Source organism: Colias philodice, chromosome 12 (assembly GCF_061535455.1).
Source record: "Colias philodice isolate Cphi_HAF_F1 chromosome 12, ilColPhil1 Martin Lab GWU primary, whole genome shotgun sequence".
Lineage (NCBI taxonomy): Eukaryota > Metazoa > Arthropoda > Insecta > Lepidoptera > Pieridae > Colias > Colias philodice.
The window spans coordinates 11,630,694-11,658,638 of NC_143097.1; the positions used below are offsets into that span (position 1 = coordinate 11,630,694).

Sequence of the window (27,945 nt, forward strand, 5' to 3'; positions counted from 1 at the left end):
ATTTTAAACACATTTTTAATGTTAATTAAAACCTACACTTAAATTAAAAAAATATAATCTATGAAAGAAATTTCTAGAGAAGTTTTATTATCTGTCAGCGTCAAATTGTAAACGTCTAGTGTCGTAGTGTCTACGTCATTTGTTATCTGTAATTTGTTTTGGTGAAATTGCGCGCCGCGACGCGTTCTCATTTTCGGTCTCGCTCAGTTATTGATATTTATTGCTTTTCAAGACCTATTTCCACTTTTCTTCAATGTACAAATTCGTAAAATAAGCGAACTATAGTATTCATTCGTGTTAATTTATCATTAGAGTGTGTTTTTATTAAAAACAATATGTGATAATGTTATTATGTCTGTGTAATTCATATTGACACTATCCGTGGTGTTACTGCTGTTTCTAGTTTTCTCAAACCAAAAGTTCTATTTTATTACAAGCAAAATGCATCGACGTGGAGGGAAACGCATCCGTATGGATGATCCTCCACCCGAGTATGTGAATCCTATGACTCCCGCCACTCCTATGACTGATTATGGCGGGCAATCAGTGCATGAACCTGATTCTCATGTTAATTATTCTGGCTTTAATGCGGGGGCGGTTGTTAACTCTACGGCAGTAGAAGCTCCTCGTGAGGAACATGAGGATCATGAAGAAGAAGCCAGATCACCGTCACCGGCGCCGACTAAGCGTATTACACGTAGTCGCGGTCGTGGTGGTGATGTTGGTTATGTTGGGCGGTTAGCAGAGTCGCCGCCGCCTCCACCGCTGCGCCCGCGCCGTGGTCGCGGCGGTAGAGGCAGGGGCAGAGGCCGAGGTGCGCCGCCACCGCCAGCATATTCACCACCACCTATATTGTTACCTGGTGATGATGAAAACAGTCTCTACAACCTGTTGAGGTTCAATAAAACAGCTATCAATGTAAGTATTATAATTTTTATAACTTGATACTTTATATTATGTAATTTCAATTATTAGTTCTGATGAATTAGATATATCTTGCTGATATGTGGCTTAATTTCGACCTGTTTCACAAATGCTCCTGTTATGTTTATCTATATTGACATAGTTGAAATTAAAGGTCACACAGTGCTTAAGAAAATTAATATAAGTAATTTTTACTGCTAAGTTTAAGAAAACTTTAATTATTATAGGTTACCATGTTTTATTATGATAAATCATATGAAGATAGTAATATACTCAAGTATATATTTTTACCAATTGACTATGTGATATTATTTTCAACCAACAGCAAGTAGTAGACATGTGGATAGAAGAATACAAGAACAGCAAGGAGAGTGCACTGGTGCAGCTGATGCAGTTCTTCATCAACTCATCAGGGTGTAGAGGCAAGGTCACACCTGACATGGCACAAATGGACCACACACTTATTATCAAGAAAATGACACAGGAGTTTGATGAGGTTATTCAATATTAAGAAATTTTCTTTTGTTTAAAATCATTAAAATTGGTTAATGTATTGTTATTCATATTTGGAGAATAATATCATCATTTTAGATGATTTTTCATTTTGTTAAAACTGCAAAACTGAAAACGAATCATCAAATGTGTTTCAAACACACAACTTAATCAATTTATTTTAATTTTCTGATTTAATGTGTTAAAAATTGCTAGGATTGTACAATTTCATCCTGTCTGATAATGTGATGAAAATCGTTCACTTAAAAAGCTTTTCATTGTATATCGCAATAAATAATACTTTATAATATATTTTAGGAAAGTGGCGAGTACCCGCTCATAATGTCAGGACAGACATGGAAGAAGTTCCGTGCTAACTTCTGTGAGTTCATTCAGACGCTTGTGAAGATGTGCCAGTACAGCATCATCTACGATCAGTACCTCATGGACAATATCATCTCGCTCCTCACTGGACTGTCTGATTCACAAGTCAGAGCGTTCAGACACACAGCTACACTAGCAGGTAAACTAATCAATCTAAGTAATTAAGATATTAATCTGTCAGTATTTTGTTTTCTTCATCTTTTAAAACTTATCATCATGTTTGTCAAGTCTTAAAATTAAAAAAAAATTCCTTACTAATATTAATTTTATTATTAATTTCAGTTAGTTCTTACAAGTGAAGGCATACAATATTTTGCATTGTGTTCGCTCTTAAAAAGCCGTTCAACTAAACAACGCACACAGTATCCTTGTATTATCATCATTTTACTTAATATTTGCAACGTCCAGTTAGTGGAAAGAATAAAAAAATGTTTCTCGAAATTTGAAGTAAAAATTTCCATTTCAGTGATGAAGCTAATGACAGCACTTGTAGATGTTGCCCTACTTACAAGCGTGAACTGCGACAACTGCTTACGTCAATATGAAGCTGAACGTCTGAAAGCTCGTGACAAGCGAGCAAGTGATCGTCTCGAAGTGCTTGTCGCTAAGAGGCAGGAGTTAGAGGAAAATATGGAGGAAATCAAGAATATGCTTTCATATATGTTTAAATCTGTGTTCGTGCATAGATACAGGTGTGTATTGTTAATGTATTGAGACATAAAATTTTACTTTACAGGCTTTTCTTATTTTTTTTTATTTCGTATTGTTTGTGATTTTGATCAGATCTATTTTTTCCAAACTCAAGAGTGTTTTAAAACCTTGTGGTTTATCCATTTTGATAATATTAAATGCTGCTATGTCAAGCATCACCATCATTTTCTAGTATAAATAGCAAAATCTATAAAATTTTCTTGTCTAAAGATTTTACTCAAAAACTAATTGTTATGTTTGCAGGGACACACTACCAGATATTCGCGCAATAACAATGTCCGAGATAGGAATATGGATGGAGAAGTTTCCTGCGCATTTCTTGGATGATCTGTATTTGAAATATATTGGTTGGACACTTCATGATAAAGTAAAATTATTTTCTCATTTTTGTACATAATTTTTCTTCATAAGTTTTCATAACTTTATTACTTACTTTCTTTTGAATAGCCTTATTTATACTTATTATAGTATAAATTTTATTTTTATGATTATTAAACTACATTAAATGCTTTTTTTTTATCATCTCAGGTTGGCGAGGTACGCCTACGTTGTCTGCAAGCACTACATCCACTTTATGAGTGTGAAGAATTAAAAAGCAAATTGGAACTTTTCACATCAAAATTTAAAGACCGCATTGTGTCCATGACTTTGGATAAAGAGAGTGAGGTTGCCGTACATGCTGTCAGACTGGTCATCGCCATCCTCAAGTAACTATTTAATGAAATAGGAGACATGGGCTAACATGATACAACCTGGTGATGGAGCTTACTAACACATTTCTCGATAGCTGTAAAAATAGTTAAAATATGAAAGAATGATTTGTTTGAAATTTTTAATGCATGTGTCTAAATAAAAGCGTGTAATTAAATGTGTGTGTAAAAAAGTTAACATATGAAATGTGTATCAAACTTCATGGGTTATATCTGATAGCTCATGAATTGCATGTCCTCGTGTATGTTATCCGTGTGAGCCGTTCTCACGGTCCGTTGACCGCTACATGTCCAGGATGCACCCCGACGTGCTGACGGACAAGGACTGCGAGAACGTGTACGAGCTGGTGTACTCGTCGTGGCGCAACGTGGCGGCGGCCGCGGGCGAGTTCCTCAACTGGCGCCTGTTCCGCAGCGAGCCGCCCGCGCCGCCCGCGCGCTCGCGCCGCGGCAAGCAGCGCCTGCCCAACACGCCGCACGTGCGCGACCTCGTGCAGTTCTTCATCGAGTCCGAGGTGAGCGTGCCCCGTTCCTCACGTATAGAAATTTTCCTGGCGTATATAATTTTTCCTGACTTATACAAATTTTCCTCACGTATAGAAATTTTCCTGGCTTATAGAAATATTGCTGGCACAGAGAAATTTCCCTGACGTATAGAAATTTCTCTGTCTTATCGAAATTTTCCTGGCGTATAGAAATTTTCCTCACGTATAGAAATTTTCCTGGCGTATTTAATTTGGAAATTTTCCTGACGTATGGATTTTTTCCTGGCTTATAGAAATTTTCCTGACGTATAGAAATTTCTGTTTTATCGAAATTTTCCTGGCGTATAGAAATTTTCCGACTCTAGAAATTTTCCTGACTATAGAAATTTTCCGGACTTATCGAAATTTTCCTGTCTTATCGAAATTTTCCTGGCGTATGGAAATTTTCCCGACGTATGGAAATTTTTGCGGCGAAGAGAAATTTTCCTCATCTATAGAAATTTTCCTGGCGTATATAATTTTTCCTGACTCATACAAATTTTCCTCACGTATAGAAATTTTCTTTGCGTATATAATTTTTCCTGTCTTATACAAATTTTCCTGACGTATAGAAATTTTCCTGGCTTATAGAAATTTTCCTGACGTATAGAAATTTTCCTGGCTTATCGAAATTTTCCTGTCTTATCGAAATTTTCCTGGCGTATGGAAATTTTCCTGACGTATGGAAATTTTCCTGGCTTATAGAAATTTTCCTGACGTAAAGAAATTTCTCTGTCTTATCGAAATTTTCCTGGCGTATAGAAATTTTCCGACTATAGAAATTTTCCTGACTATATAAATTTTCCGGACTTGAAATTTTCCTAGCGTATAGAAATTTTCCCGACTTATGGAAATTTTCCTGACATAGAAATTTTTCCTGACTTATCGTAATTTTTCTGTCAATCTAAATTTCCCTAACTATTGTTAAAATCATTTTTCTAATCTTCCTAAAATTGGAAATTTTTACGACTGATTAATATTATATTATACCTATACCCACCAACATCCCGTACGCTATGCTCTCTATCCACAGGCCGCGCGTGCGCAGAATGGCTCAGTATCTGCATAGTTAGCGAACTTATTAACTCGCCTGGTCATTGGGCGCTTTCACCAGGGACCTGGAATTATGGAATTATTATTAATTTCATGAACAATATCATCATCATCATTTTTATTGAAAACAATATTCATATATTTTTCTTTGCCCATTTTTCGCATTAGTATGAGTCGTTTCACCGCTGTCAAAAGTTACCCATGGCAATGTCACATTAAAACGAATAAACACACTTTCGCATTTATAATATTACTAGAGGTCCGCCCCGGCTTCGCACGTGGTACATATTTCGCAATAAAAGGTAGCCTATGTCCTTTCTCGGGTATCAAAATATTTCCATACCAAATACCTCATGCAAATTGGTTCAGTAGTTTAGGCGTGATTGAGTAACAGACAGACAGACAGAGTTACTTTCGCATTTGGATTGACATTTTGACGGTTTGAGTGACAGTACGTCTCTGTGTTTTCTTATTTGAAAAAAATATATTTTGGACATTACAAGTAAAATAAAGTGCCGAATTTGGTGTTACTGGGTACCGACTTAAGTATACTGAGTTAATTACTAAATGTGTGCAGTGATTTGTGCTTCATAAGTGTATTTTCAAATCATCTGTTCGTTCAGCTGATTTTGACAAGCCGTTACGCCCGCAACTATTTGTTTGTTTTGATTGAACTTTCCCAAAGCAGACTAACGCCGAGTTTATTATATTCCTTATAGTTTTAAAAAAACTTTTATAATCATCTGGGGATATAGTTTTACAATAAATAATAAAATACAATTATCTAAGAAGTCAGCATTGTATCACTACCATCTAACGGACTGCAACGTAACTATCAGTGAAAGATATCAATAATGGCTAATAAGTGTTCTACTTGCGGAAAGTTCTACGCGGCAACAGATGGCGTCAAATGCAATAAATGCGGTATTGTACATCATAAACAGTGTTTGAGTCCTAAATCGCGACTTAATCCGAAATGGCACTGTAATAATTGCAAAGTAACACTTACAAAACCTGCCGACACTTTATGCTCTCAGGATGATGATCCTTTTATGGACGCAGATACACACCAAAACACACCATCGCTGATGCAAGAAATTAAACTTTTGCGCTCAGATTTATCCAATTTTCGCCGGGATATGTCACAACTGTCCTCCGCGATTTTACAAATTAATAGAAGGCTCGATGAGGCAGAGAACCGAATTTCAAGTTTAGAAGATCGGATGGTAACAATGCAAAACCACACTGAAAACTATAACACCTTGCTTGAAACGGTTGCGCAGCTCGAAAGACGCACCAATGAAGCCGAACAGGCTAACCTACTCAATGATCTAGAAATAACAGGTCTTCCAGAACAGGGTGGTGAAAATCTCATACACGTTTCTATGACACTCGCACGTAAAATCGGCCTTACTTTGGAGGAACGCGACATTGTCAGTGCGCAGCGAATTGGGACGCGTCGTACTCGGGAGGATGTTTTATCCAATACTTCTAATAGCCCCCCCCGCCCGCGCCCTGTCGTACTACGCTTATCGCGACGATCACTACGGGATGATTTACTGCGGGCCGCACGTGTACACCGCGGGGCCGACACCTCCGGTACTAACCTCAGCGGGGAGCCCCGCCGTTTTTACATAAATGAACATTTAACTCGTTATAATCGCAAACTTTTTTATTTGGCTCGCCAGAAGGGCTCAATGATGAATTGGCGTTACACTTGGACACGAGGTGGCCGTATATATGCCCGTCGCGACAGTAATACAAAGTCGTACTGCATTCAAACTGAAAAAGATATAGACCAAATTTTTCGGTCGGATGTCGTTTGAGATATAAATACAACTTGCATTCTATAAGCGAATACGTTATATACCACATAATAAATTATATACGGTTAAAAAGTAAGCTTGTTCTAAGTTGTAATATTGAATTTACCAATTACAATTTAATTATGCTAAATGTTTTTTATCTTAATGTGATCCTATGTAAACTTATAACTTATGCTGATTGTTTTTTGACAGGAATTTTATGTAATCATGTTTTTACTGTCGGAAATCTTCTAAATAATAATACAGAATGTTTTTATTGTGCTTTAGTTGTTACGATATTGTGTTACATTTTGTTTTTCTTTTTATGTAAACTTTTAACTTATACTGATTATTGTTTAGTAGAACTACTATGTAATTATGTTCTTACTGCCAGAAATCGTTTAAATAATAATACAGAATGTTTTTATTGTGCTTTGGTTGTTATGATATGGTGTTACATTTTGTTTTTCTTTTTATGTAAACTTTTAACTTATACTGATTATTGTTTAGTAGAATTATTATATAATTATGTTCTTACTGCCAGAAATCGTTTAAATAATAATACAGAATGTTTTTATTGTGCTTTGGTTGTTATGATATGGTGTTACATTTTGTTTTTCTTTTTATGTAAACTTTTAACTTATACTGATTATTGTTTAGTAGAATTATTATATAATTATGTTCTTACTGTCAGAAATCGTCTAAATAATAATGTAGAATGTTTCTTTTGTAGCCTGGTTAAGATATTATTATGTTACATTTGGGTCAGTTTCACAGCTTTTGTTTTTATTATGATAATGATAATTTCACGTAGCAGTTTGTATAGAACCTTATTTATTTTCAATTTAAAATATTATATTCTATTATTATTTATTCTATATATGTGTATTTATTTTATGTATTACATTGCCATGTACATTCATTTTATTCGAATAGTATCGACAAAACATAAGTTCCTATTCCTAGCAAATAACCGCCATAGCAACTTTTTACTTAAACGCAATAATATTAAGTTTTTTTACATATTTTATTATAACATTTTTAACTTTTTGCAATTCATCAAATCACATGAGTCACCACATCATATTATGCTTTTTAATGATTTTCGCATCCACACGCTTGCTACCAAACAAAGCTTTAATTCGGTTGCTGTTAAAATAAAAAATAATAATAATAATAATGCATTTTATATAATATACACTCCAAGAACCCCGGTCTTGTTTTCTTCTCACTATTATTCGCTTGTTTATGATTTATTGTTATTATGAATAATAAACGGAACACTAATTTGATCTTGGGACTACTGAATGTGCAGTCTCTTTTTACCGGCTGTGAGGAATTACAGGTGATGCTCGAAGCTCATGGTCTGGACATCTTAGCTCTCAATGAGACATGGACCAAGGAGGGAATGGAGAAGTTTGCTCCCACCATGCCTGGATACAAATTCTTAAACACACCCCGTCCCCTCGGAGGCCGAGGGGGAGGGGTGGGTTTCTATATCCGTGAAGGCTTGCGTGTACGAACTCGAGCACACCCTCCGGCTGTGTTGGAACAGATGTGGGTCGAGCTGACGGTAGCTGGCGTGGGGCGAATCGCAATTGGTACTGCTTACAGACCTGAGAGCGTGAGAGTTGCAGCTGCTATCGATGCTCTGAGTGAATCTGTGAGCTCTTTTGGATATTGCACTCACATTTTTTTGCTGACCGACTTTAATGTTGATTTAGCGAGAATAGATAAGGGAGCAGCGAATGAGTTCCTCTCTTTTTTGACACAGCAAAACTTATATCAACTAGTTAAGGAACCCACTCGGATTTCAAAAACTTCTCAAACCCTCTTGGACCTCATTATTACCGACAGCCCAGACATCTGTGAAAGTATTAACATTGTACACAATCAGGACCTCAGTGACCATGCTTTCATTTTCTTTAAATGTAAAATAAAAAAAATGAAACCGCCAATCAAATATAAATATACGAGATTGTTAAAAAATATAAATTTAGATGATTTTAATAAAGATCTAGTTACTTTACCTTGGAACTCTGTACAATATGCGAAAGATGTGAACGATATGACAAACATATTTAACCAACTGTTAAATAGGTTGTTCGATAAACATGCTCCATTGAAGAAACTTAAGATAAATTCATCGCCGCGTCCTTGGGTCACAAATACGGTCAGGTCAATGATGTTACTGCGAGACAGAGCTCTAATAAAAGCGCGAAAGACAAAAAATCCCGCACACTATCGCTATTACCAAGATTTACGTAATTCCGTCATTAGCGCAATGAGACGAGAAAAAACGGCTTTCTTCACTGAGTATGTAAATAATAATAAACGTAATCCACAAGCAATGTGGAATTTCCTTCGTCAAATTTCGATTACTGGTAAAAATAGGGAAGCAGATAATGTGCCGCAACATCTAAACGACGCCAATGCAATCAATAATTTCTTTCTAGAAGTACCCGGAAATCCAACTATAGATAAAAATTTAATAAAATTTTATGAACATAATAGTTTTGGCCTCAATAAATTTGATATTAAACCATGTACAATAGATCAAGTTAAAAAAATAATAGCAGGTATTCAAACTAACGCGGCTGGTCATGACACAATTACTGTTGATATGATACAGATGACTCTATCGGTAACTCTTCCAATTATTACGCTAATGGTGAACACTTCTATTTTTACCCAAACATTTCCGGATGCTTGGAAGATCGCTAAAATAAAACCTCTGCCAAAAAAATCTGTGGTTAAGGAACTGAAAGATTTACGCGCAGTCAGTATACTACCTGTACTATCAAAAATAATTGAGCGAGTTGTATGTAACCAATTAGTCAAATTTATAGAGTGTGAAAAAATTTTACCAAATGTTCAGTCTGGTTTTCGAGCGAAGCATGGCACAGCTACAGCTTTGGCACACGTAACGGATGACATCATATCAGATAGTGACAACGGAATGGGTAATATTATGATTTTACTGGATTTCACTCGTGCGTTTGACTCCATCGATAAAGAACTTTTATTAGCTAAATTAAAATACTACGGGGTCAATTCAAATTCTTGTGATTGGTTCAAATCGTATCTGTCGGAGAGGAAACAGTTTGTCGTTACCGAAAATGAGGGTTGTTTGAAATACTCGCGAACGGAACCGACTCCGCGTGGTTGTCCTCAGGGTTCTATACTCAGCCCGGTTTTGTTCACGTTGTATACTGCCGATCTCATTGAACACATTAAATACGGTAAGGTACACTTATATGCCGACGATACACAGCTATATTATCCTATAGATTCCAATAATTCTACAGTCACAGAACGCCACATTAACGAGGATTTAGAACAAGTGTCGTTATGGTCTAAACAAAACGCCCTGGTACTTAACGCGTCCAAATCTCAATACATAATCCTAGGTACAAAAAATCAAATTCAAAAAATAAAAAATCTCAATTTTAATATAAAAATTAATAATGCACCATTAGTTGGAGTGGATAAGGTAAGGAATCTCGGCTTGATTTTGGATGGGCAGCTTAAATATGAGGATCACATAAACATCACAATCAGAAATGCCTTCTACAGACTGAAAGTACTGTATGGTCTTAGGCAGGATCTATCAGAGAGCGTTAAAGTAATGCTGACAGAATCATTAGTTTTGTCACATTTTAACTACTGCGATACCGTCTATGGCCCCCGCCTATACGCCAAAACCGAGCGAGCAATTCAGCGAGTGCAGAACGCATGCGCTCGTTTCTGCTTCGCCATACCAAAACGTGCGCATATCACACCTTACCTGAATAGTCAAAAAATCCTCAAGATGGCGGGTCGTAGGCAGTTACATTTAGCAGGTCTGGTACATAGGCTGGTGCACACGGGGGCTCCTGTCTACCTCTATAAAAAACTAACATGGACTCAAGAGTACCATACGAAAGATACACGAGGTAGAAGCAACAATGCCTTAATCATACCGAAACACCACACGTCAGGTTTTAAGGGTGGATTCAAGTATTCTGCTTCAAAGATCTGGAACGACCTTCCACCACCCTTAAAGCTTAGTATGTCTTATGTATCATTCAAGTATAAATACAAAAGGATGCTCTTGAACAAACAGACAGCAGAATCAACACGCAGGTAAAACAATTCTTATTACAAATATTCCCATCCATATACACATACATATATATTTTCATTCATATATAATATATACGCCCTATCTATCTGATTTATTTAAATATCTATGTAAGTATAATAATACTGTTTATTTTGTTTTATAATATATATATGCATATTATATCATGTACACAATATGTAGACGTATTTATAAATTTTTACCTTTATTGATAGGAACAGTTATAGATGTAATTTTATTTTATTATTAGTATTTATATAAATGTAGGACCTCGGAAATACGCGGGCAGACTGAAAATCAGCGCTGTTCGGGTGTTAGCCCACAGCATGGCTGAGTCTGTTCCGATTGCCTAATACGTGTTTACTTTTAAGTTAAGTTAGTCTAAGTTTTTGTTGGCAATAAAGCTTTTTTTCTTTCTTTCTTTCTTTCTATTTATAATATTAGTATGGATAAAATGCTTATATTAAACCGTTACAGTTGCACGAGCACGGGGCATACCTCGTGGACTCTCTAATCGAGTCCAACCCAATGATGAAAGACTGGGAGTGCATGTCGGACCTGCTCCTTGAGGAAGCCGGTCCCGGGGAAGAAGCCCTGGATAATAGACAGGAGTCGTCGCTCATTGAGCTTATGGTATGCTGTGTGAGACAGGCGTCTACTGGGGAGCCGCCGGTTGGCAGAGGGCCGGTGCGGCGGCACCATCATATGCTGTCTAAGGAACAGGCCAAGGTTAGTTGTCAAATCTAATAATCCCTATCTTAAGTAAAAAAAAAAAAGTTGTCAATGCTTATTATTTTTATTTATATGAGTTACAAAAAAATATTGTCATGTTCTTTTTGTCAGCAATAACATTGTAAAGTTTTTGCAGTGCTACGAATTGAATTTTATTGAATCAATGGTAACAAGCTTTCATCTTATGTTAATTCTGTACCTGTATTTCTTAATAAATCATTTATGCCATATATCTGCATTGAAATACGAATTTAATAAATAATACATCCATTATCATTTCTCATGATAAAATATAAAGTACAGTAGATTAAACACAAAAATCAAAACATTAAACTAACAAATACTTTACAGCAAGTCAGCGACGACCGCACAAAAATGACAGCACATTTCATGGTTTCCCTCCCAGCGCTGCTCGACAAGTTCAGCGCTGACCCAGAAAAATTGACCAATCTGCTCTCAATACCGCAATACTTTGACCTGGAACTCTACACGACTCAACGGCAGGAAGGGAACTTGACTCTTCTACTGAATAAAATAAAGGATATCGTCTCCGCTCACACAGAAGCGGAGGTGATAGAAACGTGCGGCAGAACGTTAGAAGTGTTGTGTAGTGAACAGTGCGCGGTGTACACGAGGTGCAATGTGGCCCGAGCCACTGTTACGGATATGTGCGTGAATCGATATAAGGAGGCGATTGATGATTATAGGAGCCTTATTGAGGGGGTGAGTCATTTTGTATTGAAGATTTATTCTTGAATTTGTAGTGATTTTTTTCCTTGGCATAGGTTTGGATTTCAATTTCCAGTCAAAGCGAGTGAGGAATAAAATTTGTAGTAAAAATTAATAACTATTGATTAAAATGTGTTTTTTGACATAAAATTATATGATTACCGAACTAGAATATTTTCAAGCAATATTTTACACTTTCATTTATTGTTGCAGTTAGTTAGTAAATTAAACGTGAGGCCGGGTAAAATATTAGTTTGAAATGTAATCAGAATGTACTGCGATTCTACACAGCTACCTAATGGATGTAGGTAGTTGATAACAAATCACAGCAAGTAAACGACTATTAATAAAGTGAGGGTAGTTGGGTCAAACCACGATTCGTACGAATGCGCCACGATTCAAAGGAAAGCGGCAATTTATAGTTTGTATATATATATATATGTATATATATATAAACATGTTTTGACAGGAAATAGTGACAACTATTCATCCACAAAAATATTAAATCAAAAGTTACGTCTAACAATATTTTAATACATTTGTAGGGTGAAACACCAGATGCAGATGAGGTGTTCAACGTGGTTAACTCACTCCGGAAGGTGTCCATTATGTACATGTGTCACAATCTGAACGATACTAATATTTGGGACTCGCTTTTTGAAGATCTACCCAAGTGCCTTAAAGATAACGATTCGCAGATGCCTACACAGGTAAATAGTTTTAACTTTAATATAATAATAGGTATGTGGTTTTCATGTAGAAATATCAAATATTTTATTTTATTGAAAATATATCAAAAACTATGTTGGTTGTAAGGATACAACGTTAAATAATGTTTATTGGCGTGTTTGGTTCGTTTGTAAAGTCCAGCGCCGGGTGTAGGGTTCACTTTAACAGTTACAGGAAAGATGCTGCATCTTGACTTTTTATTTTATCTATTTATTTACATTTTTATGCAATTTGAAATATTTTATATGGAAGAATTATATTCTATTTTTTTTATGATATATAATCAATTTATGAGAGCTTGCAATGGATTTCCATAAATTTTTTTTTCAATAATTTGTGAAGTTTGTTAGGTTTACTGCGTTAATATCAGGATCTTCTAGTTCAAATTGAAAAATACTTTTTCTGTTGTTAACAGTTCATTTATCACGGAAAGCTATGTGTTATAATTAGTGCGGTTTACAGCTAGTTTCTACAAAAAATCCATACAATTCCAGGCGCTAGTATACGTGGTCCGCTGTCTATTCTACTCGCTGCTATGGTCGCTCCACGAGCTGGAGGAGCGCGGTGTGACGGCGGAGGGAGTGGCGGCGCTGAGGGAGCGGCTGCACTCGTACGTGGCGCTCTGCAAGCAGATCGTGGAGCTCGGCCGGGACACGGAGCTGCGGGAGGAGGTGGGTGGCGGAAACAGCACGAAATTCGATTGAAATTGAGTAAAATGATCGATAATATGAATGTTATGAAGTAAATAAATAAAATATCAGCAAAATTTGTTATGAAAATTAGGTAAAATGATCAGATAGGGATCACGGATGGCTGAGTTGATTAGGTATCCGCCCTGAGCTGGCGTGAAAGGATGCGGGTTCGAGTCCCGCTTCATGATCGAATTTTTTCTATTCTTTATAAATTTTTATGATCAAAAAATTTAGAATGTAATGTTGGTTGTCCTTATTGGCAAATAAAAGAAAATTTTTTTTGAGAATCGCGCAAGCATTCTCGTTATTACGTGTTCAATGCAATAATTTGTAAACTTAAAACGTATGCCGTTAAAGTATTGATTATAATCACGTCACGATGTAATATCTCGTGTTAGGCGTACGTGAGCCTGTGCGACCTGCTGCTGTTCTTCGCGGAGCCGGCGACGCAGGGCCAGCCCGCGCTGCGGCCGCTCGTGCTGGAGCCCGACGCGCCGCTCGCCGACCTGCTCAACGCCGCCGTGCAGGACTTCGTCTTCACGCACCAGAACTACGGTACGGGACGCCACAACACGAGATAACACGTCACAACATGCAGTAATATGGCAGTAAATGCAATAACACGCCACAAAATACTGTAATAAATTATCGTAGGCTGCGTCACATTACACACACCACAACACACCATAACAGACCACAGCCCGCAATATCACGACACAACACGCAATAACACGCGACAAAACACTATTATTACATTGTAAATGTAGTTTCGTAAACTTTGATAATAATTTGTGATCGTTATTCTATTTAAGTCTAAAAATATAGACTATTGATGATGTTTGTGATAATTAAATCGAAAATGAGGAAAAATATGCATTATTCTTGAAAAGCGCAGATTTGGGAATATACGGTGACTTTTTATTACGTAGTCTCTTCCCGTTCCGCTAATTAATTTTAGGTTAGTGATTTTTATTGTCCAACATATGATATCATTAAAAGGGTATTTTTTCTTTATAGTTATTTTACCCTTTTTATAGAATATACAATTTGTTGATTCCAAAAAAATGTCTGATCTTCTCCAGAGAAAATAATTTATTTCTGTATTCTAAGGGCGGCCGTACACGGGCAGCTTGAGCAGTTATCGACTGAGCGACGTAGCGACGCTCAAACGGTCATGTGTACGGCAATGAATTAATGCCTATAGTTCACCGCAATGTCGCGGCTTCAAGCTGTCGGTCTTAACTGCGTGAAGCGGGCCGTGTGCGGCCGCTCTAATTATTTAAAAGCACTTCTAAACAAACTTTCGTTAACTCAAACTTAAACATTTATTTATTCCATTAGACTTCTTCTAGAAGCACTTTTGAATCGTCATTACATATTTTTTACATTTACCACCATTCGGAAAGCAGTTTCTATTGAGATAAATAAATAAATGTTTGAGCTTAAGAATTTATAGGTCTAAGAATATATGGGCTTGGATTATTTTTGGGTAAAAATGAAGGCTTGATGGTATTGGTGAAGTTGTTTTTGGTGGTGTAGGGCTAACGGAGCTGTCTGTTGCATGTGCGGCGCGGCGCGGCGGTGCCGGTAAGCACAAGCTTCCCGCTAGCTGTATCACATTCACGGATTTTGCCTTAGTAATGCCGTGTACTGTAACAATCTGTCGAATTCTTGTCTCTGAATTGAAAAAAATTGAAAGTTTTTAACTGGTCTAAAGATATATGATAGTAGTCAAAGTGTCTTGTTAATATCTCTTATTCTATCGAAACGAATAATTATATTTACGGAGCTTTTCTCCTGTCCCTAACTTCTGTACTTCGTCCCATAATGACGACGACCAATCATAGCTTCGTCTTGTCTCGGACTGTGACAACATTAAAAATTAAAATGAGGGCAGTTTCCTGTGCAATATTTTTAATAATGCATATTTTTACCCCGACTTAGCGGATGCGTTTTGTTCTAACATTACTAAGGGAAAATTCGCCCGCTGCTCGCGACACGATACTGACGGCGGTGTTCAATAACATTACTTTAAGATTTTTTTTTGTTATTTCAAGCGTTCATGAGAAATTGAAATAATTTCCGGAACTAAAGACCAGAGTTATGCCTTAATTATGGTAGAGTCTGATACAATAAGATCGTCGAAAATAAATTGTTACTTTCTTGAAGTCGCTTGCAGTATCGTTTCGAGATCAACACGCAGATATATCCTTAGCAATTACGATGCAATGATCATTTTAAAATCTTACCAATTTGCGTATCCGCTTTGTCGCCTGCACGATATCAAACTTGGTGACTCAAGAACATCATCGATGACACAATCCATTTCACAATTTGGTTAATTAACGAATTGAGCTTATATTGTTTCGGACAGTGCATGCATCATGCATGTTCATAATGAAAATGATTGAGCCTGATTCATCAGATTTGAACTATTGATTATAATAAATTAAACAATTACGACGATGTTTCAGTGACTTTAATTGCCCTGTACCGTTCATCTCATCAAATGACAAACTGGTTTTGCATACTTCTTTTTGTTAAACGAAAACAAGATTGTAAAGTAGAAGTTGGTTAAATTGTTTTGTTCAAATACAAACAATCGATTCATTCATATTATGCCAGCAGTTTTAAAAAATATCTCAATCTCAAGGTCTGAGTTGTGTGTAATTAAATTTTTAAAATTTGGCGCTGTCATTTTCTGCAGAATTAAATTTTGCTACCAAATTATCAGCTAGAATAAAAATATGAACTGTACTGTTGTACAAGATCTTGGGATTGAGACACAACTAAATTACAATCTTTTGACAGCACTTTATTCCTTTTGACCATTCTTTACAACATTTCAATTGATCACATATCAACATATCCTTATATTATATTTCCCCACGTTACAGTCAGAATCGACATTCGAAATCGAAAATTTAACAATAATTCCAAAAGTTTTCAAACTTCGGTCAAGTGAATGGTTCATTGGGACGACAATAAATCTCATTTTGCAACCTTGTCCGCAGTCCGGAACATTGTTAAAATTGCAATTAAATTATTTTTTTGCTGTATGGTCGTGAAAAAAATTCCAAAAGTTCTGCAAACTTGGGGGAGGTTTCGATATAATATTTCATATCACGTATTAAATTTGCAATCAATCTAGTGTACGGAACATTGTTCAAATTGCAATTAAATTATTTTTTGCTCTATGGTCGTGAAAAAAATTCCAAAAGTTCTGCAAACTTGACACAGATATCGGAAATATATACCGAACGGTTGTATAAATTTGCAACCTTTTTCGTTGACCGGAACATGTTTATTTTTATAATTATTTTTAATTCGTGGTCATTTTTTCGAGTAAGGTGGTCTCGGAAAGTTTTGGAACTTGGTTGCGAACTTCGAAAACATCTATTCTGATGCATTTACAAATTTGCCACCTCATTCAGTTTAATTAAAAAAAAAAAAAAACATTAATATTCAATATTAAAAGATGTTCCGTACACTTGTGATATGAAATATTATATCGAAAACTTCCCCAAGTTTGCAGAACTTTTGGAATTTTTTTCACGACCATACAGCAAAAAATAATTTAATTGCAGTTCCGGACTGCGACAAGGTTGCAAAATGAGGTATATTGTCGTCCCAATGAACCATTCACTTGACCGAAGTTTGAAAACTTTTGTAATTATTGTGAATTGAATATCTTGACTGACTGGAGATAAATACGTTAATAGGTTTATAATCTTAGTTTGCTCAATGTTAAAAAAAAAACTGACAATTAAATCTCGAATTTTAGACGGTCAAGACGAGAGACGCATAGAGGAGCTGCACAAGCGGCGCAACTTCCTCGCCGCGTACTGCAAGCTCATTGTGTACAACGTGGCGCCGATACGACGCGCTGTGGACGTGTTCAAGCATTATATTAAGGTAAGCTGATGGAAGTACTAAAAAGGAATATTTTTTCCCTGTTTTGAAACTTTTGTTAAGAAAAATAATTTTTGAAGTAGTAATTTCTTTCGAAAGCATATTTATTCCAAGCAATTCTTCAACTTTGGGTAATGAAGTGTCGTTATTTTTGGAGAAATGGTAACATTTCACAATTTTATCTATTAACTAGATTTCCGCCCGCGGCTTCGCCCCGCGTTTTCAAAGGAAAACCCGCATAGTTCCCGTTCCCGTGGGATTTCCGGGATAAAACCTACCCTATGTGTTAATCCAAGTTACCTTCTATATGTGTGCTAAATTTCATTGTAATCGGTTCAGTAGTATTTTTCCGGACGTATAGAAATTTTCCTGTCTTATCAAAATTTTCCTGGCGTATAGAAATTTTCCTAACGTATAGAAATTTCCCTTCCTTATAGAAATTTTGCTGGCTTATAGAAATTTTCCCGACACAGAAATTTCCTTGACGTATAGAAATTTTCCTGGCTTATAGAATTTTTCCTTTCGTATGGAAATTTTCCGGACTTGGAAAATTTTTCCTGACTTAAATGAATTTTCCTCATCTATATAAATTTTCCCCACGTATAGAAATTTTCCTGACTTATAGAAATTTTCCTGACGTATATAAATTTTCCTGGCGTATACAAATTTTCCTGACGTTTAGAAATTTTCCGGACTTATGTCGATTTAAAAGTCTTTATTTATTGCGTTCTTCAATTCGAGTGAAACGGAGAGTACAAATACCGTCAAATGTTTGACAGAAAGAAGTGCTCAACTTTTATATGGGAAAATGGAATTGTCGTCTTACTCTATCTTACTCGCAATTTTTCCTTATTTTATCACCGTTTAGACCTACCCTGGACTACGACAAACATTTTAAAACCAAAAACAGGTCAATCGGCCCAGCCGTTCTCGAGTTTTAGCGAGACTAACGAACAGCAATTCATTTTTATATACATACTAGCTGTGCCCGCGACTTCGTCCGCGTGGAATAGTGACTGCATAGTAGTTACTACTTAACACACAATTATTGAGTAAACACGTCTTGAAACACGTACTACCATAAACAACTAAATTATAAGTACTTACAGATTATTTTACAGTTAAGAAATAAAATAAATAATACAAAATAACTGTTAGTAAAATTAAAACTAAACTGAGCTATAAAACTTTGTTACAGAAGAGTTCAAAATTTCCAGGGTGTGGCTATCCTCTCGCTCCCATGTCCCCCTCTTCTTTCACAGCCTTTCAACCCTTCCCTTTCCATCCCTAGAAAATGGCAGAACCGATTTTGATGTAAATAATATTATCTAATTGTACCTATATGTACCTACGTTATATCCTATCGTTTGATGCTTCATTTGGTTTATTTATCTAACCACTGTCACCCCTAAAGTGCCCTATATGTAATAAACGGATGAACCGATTTCGATAAAACATTACTAATTGTAATTCACCCGTTATGCACATTCATTTGATATAATATCACTTAGGTAGGTACTATCACAATATTTGACAACATTCGTTTCTTTCATTCCCACTTATACCTATACAGTAAAGTAAAAAAAGTAGTAAAATTTTATCAAAATCGGTTCATCCATTTATTTGATATAGGTATAAAAGTGGTAGATAATAAAAAAAGTGAATTTTGACTCAAGTGACATATGAAATGAAAGGGCATGACGTGTAAAGTATAATTAGACATATTTAATCAAATACAGGGTGTAATCGTTAAGTGTGCACAGGCGATTTTTCCGTAAGTATTACAGATAACAAAAAACTTTAAACTGATATCGAAAGTACTTAACCTAATGAGTAAAATGGCCGTAATAAATTTTTAAAAATAAATCGAGAAATATCAAAAAAATTATCCTTAAACCCTCCCATACATTAAGTATGAAATATAAATATCCCGTATACATTTAATATGAAAGATTTTTAGCTTTCTTTTTCTTTTTTGGTTTTCTGCTTTAATTACTTCGCAAATTTGAAGTGGCATTTTCCACGCTTTTTCCGGACATTTCCACGCATTTTCCGGATATTTTCCAGAAATTTCCCTGGCATTTTCCGGTTATTTTCCGGGATTTTCCAGACATTTTCCGGGAATTTCCCAGGCATTTTCCGGGGATTTTCTTAGCATTTCCCGGGGATTTTCCGGATGTTTCCCAGACATTTTCCGGACAGTTCCCTGGCATTTTCCGGGAATTTTCCACGCATTTCCCAGGCATTTTCCGGACATTTCTCAGGCATTTTCCGGGGATTTTCCAGGCATTTTCCGGATATTTTCCGGGAATTTTCCAGGCATTTTCCGGACATTTCCCTGACATAGCCTGTAAATGTCTGGAAAATCCCCGGAAAATGTCAGGAAAATCCCCGGGAAATGCCAGGGAAATGTCCAAAAAATGTCTGGAAAACATCCGGAAAATCCCCGGGAAATGCTCGGAAAATCCCCGGAAAAATCCTGGGAAAATCCCGGAAAATAACCGGAAAATGCCAGGAAAATATCCGGAAAATGCGTGAAAATGTCCGGAAAATATCCGGTAAATGCGTGAAAATGTCCGGAGAATATCCGGAAAATGCCTGGAAAATCCCCGGAAAATGCCTGAAAAATGTCCGGAAAATGCCTGGGAAATGCGTGGAAAATCCCCGGAAAATGCCAGGGAAATGTCCGGAAAATGTCTGGGTAACATCCGGAAAATCCCCGGGAAATGCTCGGAAAATCCCCGGAAAATGCCTGGGAAATTCCCGGAAAATGTCTGGAAAATCCCGGAAAATAACCGGAAAATGGCAGGGAAATGTCTGGAAAATATCCGGAAAATGCGTGGAAATGTCGGGAAAAAGCGGGGAAAATGCCTGGAAAATGCCCGGAAAATCCCCGGAAAATATCCGGAAAATGCGTGAAAATGTCCGGAAAAAGCGTGGAAAATGCCACTTCAAATTTGCGAAGTAATTAAAGCAGAAAACCAAAAAAGAAAAAGAAAGCTAAAATCTTTCATATTAAATGTATACGGGATATTCATATTTCATACTTAATGTATGGGAGGGTTTAAAGATAATAATTTTTTTGATATTTCTCGATTTAGTTTTAAAAATTTATTACGGCCATTTTACTCATTAGGTTAAGTACTTTCGATATCAGTTTAAAGTTTTTTGTTATCTGTAATACTTACGGAAAAATCACCTGTGCACACTTAACGATTACACCCTGTATATAGGTATAGTAAATGGATGAACCGATTTTGATTAAATATGTCTAATTATACTTTACACGTCATGCCCTTTCATTTCATATGTCACTTGAGTCAAAATTCACTTTTTTTATTATCTACCACTTTTATACCTATATCAAATAAATGGATGAACCGATTTTGGTAAAATTTGACTTATTTTTACTGATAGGTCGTTCACTTTCATTTAATATATCACTAAAGTATATTCGACAACTTTAGTTATTTTCATTCCCACTTTTACAACTATATACCTGCCTAACAAAAAAACATCATCTAATTCGGATTACCTGCTAGCGAGCTACGGTGGCACAAACACACACACAGCGGTTAGGTTGGGTTAAAAATATAATATAATACATAATTTAAAAAGGACATTTTATGTATAAAATTTACCTAGAAATAAGTATAATTTTAATTTGACCCCTCCCCTCTACTACCTCAGCTTACCCCCCCACCCTTGGGGACTTTCGATATTATGATCACTTGGACATAACTGTAGCGTATAACAGATAACTTACGTTTTATCGTACACTGTATAGGTATATTAAGAAGAGCTGGAACGTCAACACATTTACACATTGCACATGTTAGGCCGGGAGATACTGACACAAAATTTCGGGTCATTTGTAACAGGATGGCGGTCTAGAGGGGTCTTAGTACGCAATGACAAAAAGAAAAATGATGGTCAGAACGCTGGTACCGGCGGACTAGTCGCGTGGGCGTTAGTCACACTCGTCGGATAAATAGCGAAAGTCCAACGATTTGTAACACAAAAATTTTAGAATTTACCGATAGCCCTTATAAAAGATGTAGGCGGTAGTGTCATGCCATACTTTTACGATGTGACTTACAGTCCGCCATACCGACGTGAATGCGTTGATTTAAAAAAAACAATTCAACCATTTGTACCGGGCTCACTTTTGCACAGGTAACCATCGTCGTGCAGCCATTTACTAAAATCGCCAAGCCATACTTTTCGGACGATTCCAAATGGTCGCCATACCGCGGAAAATTAGCAAATTTTTGAATTTTTTTTTCTCGCCAAACGATTTGTACCACCCTACATTTTTTTTCAACAACTCCTGAATGATTATAAATAGAAGTGTGATAATGCCATACCTGTGGGAGGTGGCGAATGTGTATAAGATTTTTTTCTTATTGTAAGATTTTATTCGTAGTTTGAACGATTTGTAGCAGTATGGCACTAATTTTTCCCTCTATTAAAAGTATGGCAAATATGTATAATAATGGTCACGTTGCATCATATACTTTCCAAAAATGCCGTACTGGTACAAATCGCCAATTCTTTTAATTTTTTTTACGTTTTGGCTTAAGTCTTACAATCATCCGCCCCATGTTTGCAATCTGCGATATTTTTTTCTAGGTAGAATTGTATACAAACAAACAGAATATAATAATCCCATACTGTAAAAAATTATTTTACGTATTGTACAGTCGTATTTTTGAAACGTGACGAATAAATTAATTTTCAAGTATGGCAGCACTTTTTCCCCCTACTAGAAGTATGGCAAATATAATAATGGTCACATTTTATCAAATACTCTCCAAAAATCCAAATGCAATACCTACTGGTACAAATTGTTTGGCGAAAAAAATTTTTTTTTTTGCAGATTTTCGGCGGTATGCTTGCCATTTGGAATCGTCCGAAAAGTATGGCATGGCGATTTTCGTAAATGTCTGCACGATGATGATTACCTGTGCAAAAGTTAGCCTGGTACAAATGTTTGAATTGTTTTTTTTTTTAATCAACGCATCGCATCGGTATGGGGGGCTGTAAGTTACACCGGAAAAGTATGGCATGACACTACCGCCTACATCTTTTTTATGGGCTATCGGTGAATTCTAAAATTTTTGTGTTACAAATCGTTGAACTTTCGCTATTTATCCGACGAGTGTGACTAACGCCCACGCGACTAGTCCGCCGGTACCAGCGTTCTGACCATCATTTTTCTTTTTGTCATTGCGTACTAAGACCCCTCTAGACCGCCATCCTGTTACAAATGACCCGAAATTTTGTGTCAGTATCTCCCGGCCTATGTATGTGTCATATTTTGCAATTGTTTATAAATACAGGGTGATGTAATTGGTGTAGTACGAATATCTAAAAATCTATGAAGAATTTTGTGATACAGTAAATGGAAGAATTATAGACTATTTACAGTATTTAATAAAATCATTTAATTTTTTGTTCATTTTCATTAGAAATGTCAATTTTTCTCACTAAGGTGGAAATTTGGATGATAAGGATCTTGTTAGAAAAATATAAATTTTGACTAAAATCGGCATTTTTTTTTTCAAAAATCAAATTACTAATTAATAATCAGAGTTATCACATTATTAAAAAAACGCCCGTTATTTAAATCATTATCAAAACAACCATCCGTGTGTTGGGAGTAAGCGCACGTGTTATTTGTATTGTTTTTATGACCTGAAATTTAATTATTATTTGATAATTGAATGATTATTAATACTTTTATCCAATTGATTATTATTAGAATAAATAATTAACTTCATCAATTGATTTACTTACTTTTAAATTATAATTTTACAGGTAAATTATGAGAGCTTTCATAAGTATGTAATTATATTTGCATATATTTATCTACAACGCACCATTTTACAATTCAAGTCTAAAATGAAACTAGAGTCGCATTTATTTTTGAACATACTGTAAGTGAAATTGCATAAGTGTGAGTACTGTGAACATGCCAGCTTTCCTTAATTGACCGATATGTGTACCATAGAATCCTTAGCAAATGTTCGCCGTGAGTACTTAAATGGTCATAACTTTTTTATTTATGAACCGATTGACATGAAATAAACACTAAATGTTAAATGAAGATTACCACAATATATTAGTGAAAACCGCATCGAAATCGGATAAGCCGTTTCTGAGATTAGCGTGTTCAAACATACAGACAAACAGACAAACAGACAAAAAATTTTTTAACTACAGTTTTGGGTTTGGGATCGATTTAATAATAACCCCTGCTAATTTTTTTTTACATATTTTCATTGTACAGACACCACTTTTCTAGAATTTTATTATATGTATTGATGATGATGATGATATAGATTGGTTCTGGCGAAGTGAAAAACATTATTGTACCGCAATTAGTATAAATTTGCATGTTGTATTGTGTTTATTTGTCATCGTTTTCAATGTCCATGACATTATCTGTGACAAACTGAAACCACCTGTATTTTTATAACAATATGTGTCATTTTTCAGTGCTACAATGACTACGGCGACATAATAAAGGCGACCCTCAGCAAGGCGCGCGAGATCAACAAGCTGAACTGCGCGCTCACCATGGAGCTGGCGATGCAGGCGCTGTTCACTGAACTGCGCAACAAGCACCCCAACGTGCAGCGAAATATGACCGAGTTCACTGAGATCAAGGTTTATATTTTATTTTTACTAAAAAAAAAATATATAGTTCAGCTAATATGGGTATCTTCCTTTAATAGAATTGTAAACAGCTTTTTGAAATGGATCTTTTTTTAGGCGCGTTGGGAGTAAAATTAAGCGACATGGTAGTACCGTCACGTAATGGAATAACGCAACGATTTTGGTATCTTTGAATCTTGTCAAAGAAGTTTCACTTCTGACACGTGTGCTCAGCACACGCTATTTTTTATGATTCAAGCGTGTTAACTTCACAATTTTTCCATTTAGAAGCTTTTTTGTCACATTGCTGCATAATGTTTGTGTCGATTGTGTGCGCAGGAGTTGGCGAAGCGTTTCTCGATGATGTTCGGTCTGGACGCGGTGAAGAACCGCGAGGCGTTAGTGGCGCTGCACCGCGCCGGCATCGCCTTCGCCGCGCTCGAGCTGCAGCCGCACGTGCCGCCCCCCAACCTGCTGTTCCTGGAGCCGCTCGCCGAGTTCTGCGCCAAGCTGCTGCGCCAGGACAAGCGGCAGGTGCTCAAGGTGAGCGCAGTGTTACAGTAGCACAGCATCCGGAGCATCGTGACACGACGAACTATATAATACACTATAACGCGTACTGATGATAACAAGTAGTGATTAGCGATTGTCATTCCAATTGATCGAAAGTTTTATAATACCTCCTCTGTCCGCAGTTCGTGGACAGCAAGTTCGGCGCGCAGTGGGCGGAGGAGTGGCCGGCGCTGCTCGCGTACCGCACGGCGCTGGTGACGGACGCGCCCGACGAGCGCGCGCCGCCCGCCCGCCGCCACTACGCGCGCAGGCACAGTGAGTACACACCGCTAGCTCTTAGCAGAATCATATGTAGCTTATGGCCTTCCTCGATGCATGGGCATGACTTATAGAAATTTTTGCGGCAAAGAGAAATTTTCCTCACGTATACAAATTTTCCTGGCTTTTAGAATTTTTCCTGACGTATAGATATTTTCCTGGCTTATAAAAATTTTCCTGAGGTATAGAAATTTAATTTAATTTAATCTTTTCTTTTTTTTTAAGCAGCAGTAGAATAATTTCCATCCATTTTGGATTTCATGTAAATGTAATGGATAGATCCAGGGCGACCATAATGACGAACATATCATTATGTCATTGCATCTTGCGCATATTCAAGCGTATGACTTGGGCTACCTGCGTAGGTCGCCGATAAAATAGCACCTAAGCACCTAAATAAGTTATTATCTTAGATGTTATTATATCAACGCAATATTTTTGAAGCAGTCGACGAAATCGCAACAAATAATTGTCAGAATCTTTACATTTTTAAAGATTTTTTTAAAATACTTAATCGAACTATCCTTCTTGGTTAGTTTCGTCACCGAAAATACCTTATCAATTTCTGAAAGCACGCGTAAACACAAATATTTGAGGAATTTTTATGTATCTACTTTAATTGCACTTTTCAATAATTGATTTAAAAAAAATACAGACAAAAGTTTATTCACCCTTTTTACTTTTTAATTATTTTACACAAAATACATTTTTGAACGCATGAATGTCAAACAATATTTAGCGTATTTGACAGGATTGACTACTAATGTTTGACAAGTACGAAAATCAAAATTATTTTTATATTTTGAAATTTAAATACACGATGTTATGAGCAAAGTTGATATTATGTTGTCGATTCAAAAGTCTTTATTTAATGTGTTCTTCAATTCGAGTGGAACTGAGAATACAAATACCGTCAAATGTTTGACAGAAAGAAGTGCTCAACTTTTACATGGGAAAATGGAATTGTCGTCTTACTCTATCTTACTCGCAATTTTTCCTTATTTGCTCACCGTTTAGGTCTACCCTGGACTACGACAAACATTTTAAAACCAAAATCAGCTCAATCGGCCCAGCCGTTCTCGAGTTTTAGCGAGACTAACGAACAGCAATTCATTTATATATATACTAGCGGTCCGCCCCGGTTTCGCCCGTGGTACATATGAAAAATAGATGTTGACCGATTCTCAGACTTACCCGATATGCACAGAAAATTTCATGAGAATCGGTCCACCCGTTTCGGAGGAGTATGCAGACTAACATTGTGACACGAGAATTTTATATATAAGATATAGATAGATTGGTATAGATAAGCTAAATAATCATTAATCCATACAATCGATCTATGGATCAAATATTACATCTTTACATTAAAATATAATTATTTCACACATTACAGAGGGCCAAACAGAGGAGGAGGAGGGCGAAGAAAACGCAGACTCGGAGCAAGAGGGGTGAGCCTTATCTGTGCTCTAGATGTGTCATGTATACAGGCACGGGGGGAAACTTTTTGTCTTCTAAGTTCTTAAATCAATTATTTAATATGTACTCGAAATGTTAAATAAGTCAATATAAACAATTTAATCGAAATCTATTCAGCTGGTTTTCTTTTCTTTCAAAATACTATAGTATTTATAACAAGAACGGTTTTGTGTTTGATTTTACGATAGTACATTATAACTTATAGACTTTTAAAGCATTCAGAATCCGTTCAAAGTTTTAATTTATAAACATTGACATACTATAAAGAACTTGACTTACAATCGCCACTTAAAATTAAAGCTTATTTCTTGTCGATACGATAGTATCATTCATCATTCGAAAACTCTGCCTAATAAACAGCTAGGCAGACTTTTGCTTCGGACAATTTTGATCGTGATTGTGAGTCTAGTTTTTACGCCAATGTTTATAAAGCATCATGTTTTTTTTTTACTATTTTTTAAATAAATTTCTCATTTATAAACCATTTGAATGCTATAAAACTAAATATAATTAAAAGCATTGTATATTTAATTCATTAAATAATGAATTATATGTTGCTTTTAATAGTGTCTCAATTTGCTGTATAAAAAGTTTACCGCCCGTGCCTTCGTTGTAGTTAGAATGTGGATGGTGAAGGAGTTAGATTATTTTAATTACTTTATAATTATTTAATAATTTACATTCATTATTATTATTCACTATTATATTTTACTTTCACGAATATGAACGTTTTTGCGGGAATATGATGGACTCGTTCAATCAAAGATTTGGATTTCGAAGGAAATCTTAAAAATACATTTTCTCTGACAAAAATGTTGTTCAAATTAAGTTAAGATCCAGAATTATAATATATAATTCCTTATTTTTTATTTGTATGTAGTTTTCTTAACTATAGGGATAATTTATATCAAAGACACACATATATGCCAACATATTCCTCTAAGGGCCGATTTTTCAATGCTTGATTAAAACTTATCCGTCCAATAAAGTATTACAAGATAATATTAAAATGTCACGTAAACTGTCAAATACGGACAATTAGAATACATTTTTAAAATGGTAGTTTAATACGTTATTCGATGAATAAGTTTACCAACGATTGAAAAATCAGCCCTAAAATGAATATAATTACATCTATAATATGTATTATTATAATAAATGTTGTTATGTGTAAGTTGTAGTGTAGTGTAGCATTAGTTGTGTTGTAGACAGATATTGTTAGAATTATATTTTTTATAATAAATAGATTTTTTTATAATTGTTGTAATTTATTTACCCCATACCCCATACGTGTGTGTGCGTGTGGAATCTTGCGAGTGTGAGTGATGTATACGATCTTAGTTGTGCGTATGTGTGAGTGAAATAACGTGTGCGTGTGTGTGTGTGTACGTGAGCGCGTGTGCGTGTGTGCGTGTACTATTCGTGTTAGTACAATTATAGCGTGACTGTATGAGT

The 27,945-nt window shown here is 35.9% G+C and overlaps 1 protein-coding gene across 3 annotated transcripts in view; it reads left to right on the plus strand.

Annotated features, from left to right (window-relative positions):
* Positions 1–152: 152 nt before the first annotated feature.
* The window catches only part of SA1 (stromal antigen), a 30,054-nt gene continuing 2,261 nt past the window's right edge, over positions 153–27,945 (plus strand). Inside the window, exons 1-17 of one of the 3 annotated variants that reach the window (XM_089701771.1) lie at positions 153–918; positions 1,250–1,420; positions 1,735–1,939; positions 2,267–2,492; positions 2,755–2,878; positions 3,040–3,218; positions 3,511–3,736; positions 11,204–11,455; positions 11,810–12,181; positions 12,733–12,897; positions 13,411–13,587; positions 14,007–14,163; positions 17,393–17,523; positions 24,022–24,192; positions 24,520–24,723; positions 24,876–25,008; positions 26,408–26,462. In XM_089701771.1, the coding sequence (XP_089557897.1) occupies positions 442–918; positions 1,250–1,420; positions 1,735–1,939; positions 2,267–2,492; positions 2,755–2,878; positions 3,040–3,218; positions 3,511–3,736; positions 11,204–11,455; positions 11,810–12,181; positions 12,733–12,897; positions 13,411–13,587; positions 14,007–14,163; positions 17,393–17,523; positions 24,022–24,192; positions 24,520–24,723; positions 24,876–25,008; positions 26,408–26,462 (3,425 nt within the window). In that variant the 5' untranslated portion in view covers positions 153–441. Of the gene's footprint in view, positions 919–1,249; positions 1,421–1,734; positions 1,940–2,266; positions 2,493–2,754; positions 2,879–3,039; positions 3,219–3,510; positions 3,737–11,203; positions 11,456–11,809; positions 12,182–12,732; positions 12,898–13,410; positions 13,588–14,006; positions 14,164–17,392; positions 17,524–24,021; positions 24,193–24,519; positions 24,724–24,875; positions 25,009–26,407; positions 27,745–27,945 lie in introns of those variants that run through there. The other 2 variants (XM_089701773.1, XM_089701774.1) reach the window with 2 other exon arrangements.